Raw genomic sequence first — 4,438 nt, forward strand, 5'->3', positions numbered from 1 at the left:
CTGTTTGTGTGGAAGAATGGGCCAAAATCACACCTGAGCAATGCATGCCACTAGTTTCTCCATACAGGAGGCGTCTTGAAGCTGTCATTGTCAACAAAGTCTTTTGTACAATGTATTAGATAAATTTCAGTATGTGTGTTCAATACTTTTTCCCTGTGCCATTCCACATTATTACAAATAACTTAATTTCTGGACATTTAGGGTTTAATTTTTTGTATGTATGGATCACTTGGGTTGTTACCAACATCTGGTGAAAATTTCATATCATTAGCACCTCTACTAATATATTTACTGAGAAAAATGTTGACGTGTTCAATACTTATTTTACCCGCTGTATTTATTTAGCAGTGTTACAACAGCTGTATGGCGCAGAGAAAAAAATGTGGTAAATTATCTTGTAAGATATTGGAATGAGAAAATATAAGCATGTGCGTCAACAACTACAGACATTTGTGGCTCAAAAGCCATACATCTGTATAATTTTTGAAAATTAGTTACTATAAAGAGGAGTTTAAAATACTACTACTACTACTACTACTACTACTACTACTACTACTACTACAGTAGAGACTTCACAAACGTGCATGTCTGCACAAACTGTCAGAAACCAACTCCATGAGGATGGTATGAGGGCCCAATGTCCACAGATGTGGTTTTGCTCACAGTCCAACACCATGCAGGACGCTTGGCCTTTGTCAGAGAACACCAGGATTGGCAAATTGTCCACTGATGCACTTTGCTCGTCACAGAAGAAAGCAGGTTCACTCTGAGCACATGTGACAGACGTGACAGAGTCTGGAGATGCTATGGAGAGTGATCTTCTGCCTGCAACATCCTTCAGCATGACCGGTTTGACAGTGGGTCAGTAATCATGTGGGGTGGTATTTATTTGGAGTTACACAGCCCTCCATGTACTCTCCAGAGGCAATATGACTGCCATTAGATGCCATAGATAAGATCCTCAGACCCCTTGTGAGACCATATGCTGGTGCGGTTGGCCCTGGGTTCCTCCTAATGCAGGTTGCTAGACCTCATGTGGCTGGAAGGGGTCAGCAGTTCCTGCAAGATGAAGGCATTGAAGCTGTCGACTGGCCTGCCTGCTCCCCATCTGAATCCGATTGAGCACATCTGGGACATCATGCCTCGCTCCATCCACCAACAACACGTTGCACCACAGACTATTCAGGAGTTGGCAGATGCTTTAGTCCAGGTCTGGGAGGAGATTCTTCAGGAGACCATCTGCCACCTCATCAGGATCATGCCCAGGCATTGTAGGGAGGACAGGCACGTGGAGAACACACACAATACTGAGCCTCATTTGGACTTGTTTTAAGGACATTACATCAAAGTTGGATCAGACTGTAGTGTGTTTTTTCACTTTAATTTTGTGTGTGGCTCCAAATCCAGGCCTCCATTGGTTAATAGATTGGATTTCCATTAATGATTTTTGTGTGATTCTGTTCTCAACACATTAAACTTTGTACAGAGCAAAGTATTTAACGAGAATATTTCATTCTTTCAGATCTAGGTAGTGTTGTATAAAGTACCTCAAAGTGATATTTGAGTAAAAGTACAAGTATCTTATCATAAAATTACTTTGGTAAAATTTAAAGTCTTCTCTAAAAATGATACTTGAGTATTAAAGTATTAAAGTCTTAAAGTATCTGATTTTTTTGTACTTAAGTATCAAAAGTAAATTTCTGACACAAAATCTATTTAAGTATTAAAAGTAAAAGTACTGATTAAAAATGAGCAGTTTGATTTTCCAAAATGACATTTATTGGGAGGTGACTTCTCCAAAAAAAAATCTTTCTAACGGTGCACTGTAAAAAATGAAATGTTGGATTTACTTAACCATGTTATGTTACCTGGTTCCACTTAACTGAGTTGAGTAAATTCAAAGCAATATACCAGTTTTTTTAGCAAAAGAACATGAGTATGTTGCTTTGAACTTACTCAACTCAGTTAAGTGKAACCAGGTAACATAACATGGTTAAGTAAATCCAACATTTCATTTTTAGAGTGTGTGCAGCTGTGATGGGTTGTGTACAAGCTAACAGGGTGTCAGAATGGTATATATTTATACTTCTCATCCAATCACAATTAAATTCACTCTATCCAGGAGACACAATTTATCAGGATAATATATTTAAAAGTAATAAAAACTTGGAATAAAATAGGAGTAACGACTTTCTACTTCTTACCTTTTTAAAAAAAATGTAGTGAGTAAAAGTAAAAAAGTACACTGAAAAATAATTACTCAAGTAAAGTACAGATACGTAACAAAAATGTCTACTTAAGTACAGTAACAAAGTATTTGTACTTAGTTACTTTACAACTCTGTATCTAGGATGTGTTATTTGTGTTCCATTTGTTTATTTTATTTTTTGAGCAGTGTATATACATACATAAAAAGCACGAAAGACTGCAGACAGGAGAGATGGATTTCTAGCATTGATTATTCTCCTGAGTCCAATGACTCACCTAGGTAGCATGCTTCACTGATAAAACTGACAGCCAAGTTCTGGGAGGCACCAACATTTCAATAAAAGCTGTACCCTAACATAAGTCAATACTGGAAACTGAGAGAAAATGTTGAGTGTTGTTCCTGTTTTACGCTGGATGGTTTGGAGCAAAACAAAACAAAACAAAAAAGGTATCTGAGATGTTATTCTTTGGCTAAACAAATGCTGATTTCCTGACAAGTTAAATTTTTTCCCCCCTCTTTTCATTAGAAAAACACTACAACTGTAACAAACAATGTTTGTGACTCTTTCAGGGCAAAACTTCTCAACCAAAAAATATGTTCTGTGGGCAAATTTATCTTCAAGAAAGCCTAAATATTACAACAAGAGACAGAGTGATAAAATACCCTGAGCTCTGGGCTGACCCATTTGGCAAGTTCTGACAAAGAAAACAGCTTTATTACTGGAGAGGAGACGCACAAATTCACAACTGGGGACAAAAAGAGGAAAAAAAAATAAAAATAAAAGTACGGCACAGAGACACTTCCTTAAAAAACACACACACGGACACACACACAAATCACAAATTGCACTTATGCAATAAAACTTTTGGATGTTAGATTTATTTTTTGTCCAATAACAAGTTCAGAACAAACTCAAATGCTGCTATTTAATTCCAAGTCTTGTAATTATGCATTTTTTTTGCTGGCATCTGCATCAGCCCTTCTAATTAGGAAATCACTCCTACAGTTACTGCTCAGGCATATCAGTATGACATTTTATTACAAGAGCTACTTAGAATAAGTACATGCGGTTAAAACCAGAAAGCCAAAAAGCTGTTAAGAGTTTGGTTTTACAGGCAAGTACTAGTGGTGAGAGAAATTAGTTGGTTCTGAAATGCTATCAGCAAGTGACAAATGTTGCCCACTTTGACAGCTGATTGTATTTTTATGCAACAGGCACTAGACAGCACTGACACGTTGAGTAAAAAGTTCAGTGGGTGAACAGATAAAGAGTGCTCTGCTCTCATTCAGACAGACAGGAAAAGAGAAAGCCTGTCCACCTAGGTCAAAACAGAGCAGCAAATCCTGCGCAAAATGTAACTCGTATTCCCTCGTTGCACACAATTCATTCCCTCCCACCTAAATCTGTACAAAACATGGTTGTGCCAGACGTTGGAGGTGTCGGAGAAAAAGAGCAAAAAGCAATGAGAGACGGAGAGAGATGGCAAACTTACTCGCTGGGGCGCACGAGTGCCGTCTTGCCCAGGCGTAGGATGACTGGACCTCGAGCGTTGCGGATCTTCTTGACGTTTGCGTCCTTGAGCAGGGAGAATCGCCTCACTAGATTAAAACCTGGCAACAAAAGGGAACTCATCAGCATACAACAAAACAAAACTCTGAAAACAATTAAACTACACAAGCTCATCTTATTTTTACCGGTAATATTGTCCCTGGCTATGTGAGGAAACTTCCAATCAGCCACTTGCAAGGGTGGACATTGTACACCTGAGGAAATAAAAGGGATAACATATTGTTACACAAGGAGAAACTTTAAAAAGTGGCTATAAATTTAAAACTACGAGAATCACGAGATGCAAAGGAGTCACAGGAAGAAAAAAAAAAAAACACCCAGGACACTTCTTGCCGACTGAAATGGACAAAGTTTCTGCAAGATAGAGAAGCAAAATCTTCAAACGTACATTTGAGGCAAGCTGAAATATTTATCTGAACGACGGAGAGAATGAGCTGGTGGGGGTGAAAGACAGTTAAAAGGAGTGTAAAACACAGACAGCAGGATGAAATGAGGGCAAAGCCGCGCAGAGTGGAACACAACCCGATCTGACAGGTTGTCTCGCACCCCGCTTGTCTGTCGCGCAGCCTCATTTTGATGGATATGTTCTCACCCTGTCAGGGGAGGTTGCAGAGTAAAGTGTTGCCTGTCAGAGCGGCCTGCCTTGACTGGGGGGGTGG

General features: G+C 39.0%; 1 protein-coding gene across 1 annotated transcript in view; it reads right to left on the reverse strand.

Moving 5' to 3' along the window:
* Positions 1 to 4,438, reverse strand: part of col16a1 (collagen, type XVI, alpha 1) — a 111,961-nt gene that overhangs the window by 77,903 nt on the left and 29,620 nt on the right. Inside the window, exons 3-4 of the mRNA XM_014019732.1 lie at positions 3,905 to 3,973; positions 3,703 to 3,820 (exon numbers count right to left, since the gene is read on the reverse strand). Of these exons, the coding sequence (XP_013875186.1) occupies positions 3,703 to 3,820; positions 3,905 to 3,973 (187 nt within the window). The remainder of the gene's footprint in view (positions 1 to 3,702; positions 3,821 to 3,904; positions 3,974 to 4,438) is intronic.

This window comes from Austrofundulus limnaeus, unplaced genomic scaffold, assembly GCF_001266775.1.
Source record: "Austrofundulus limnaeus strain Quisiro unplaced genomic scaffold, Austrofundulus_limnaeus-1.0 Scaffold228, whole genome shotgun sequence".
Classification (NCBI taxonomy): Eukaryota; Metazoa; Chordata; class Actinopteri; order Cyprinodontiformes; family Rivulidae; genus Austrofundulus; species Austrofundulus limnaeus.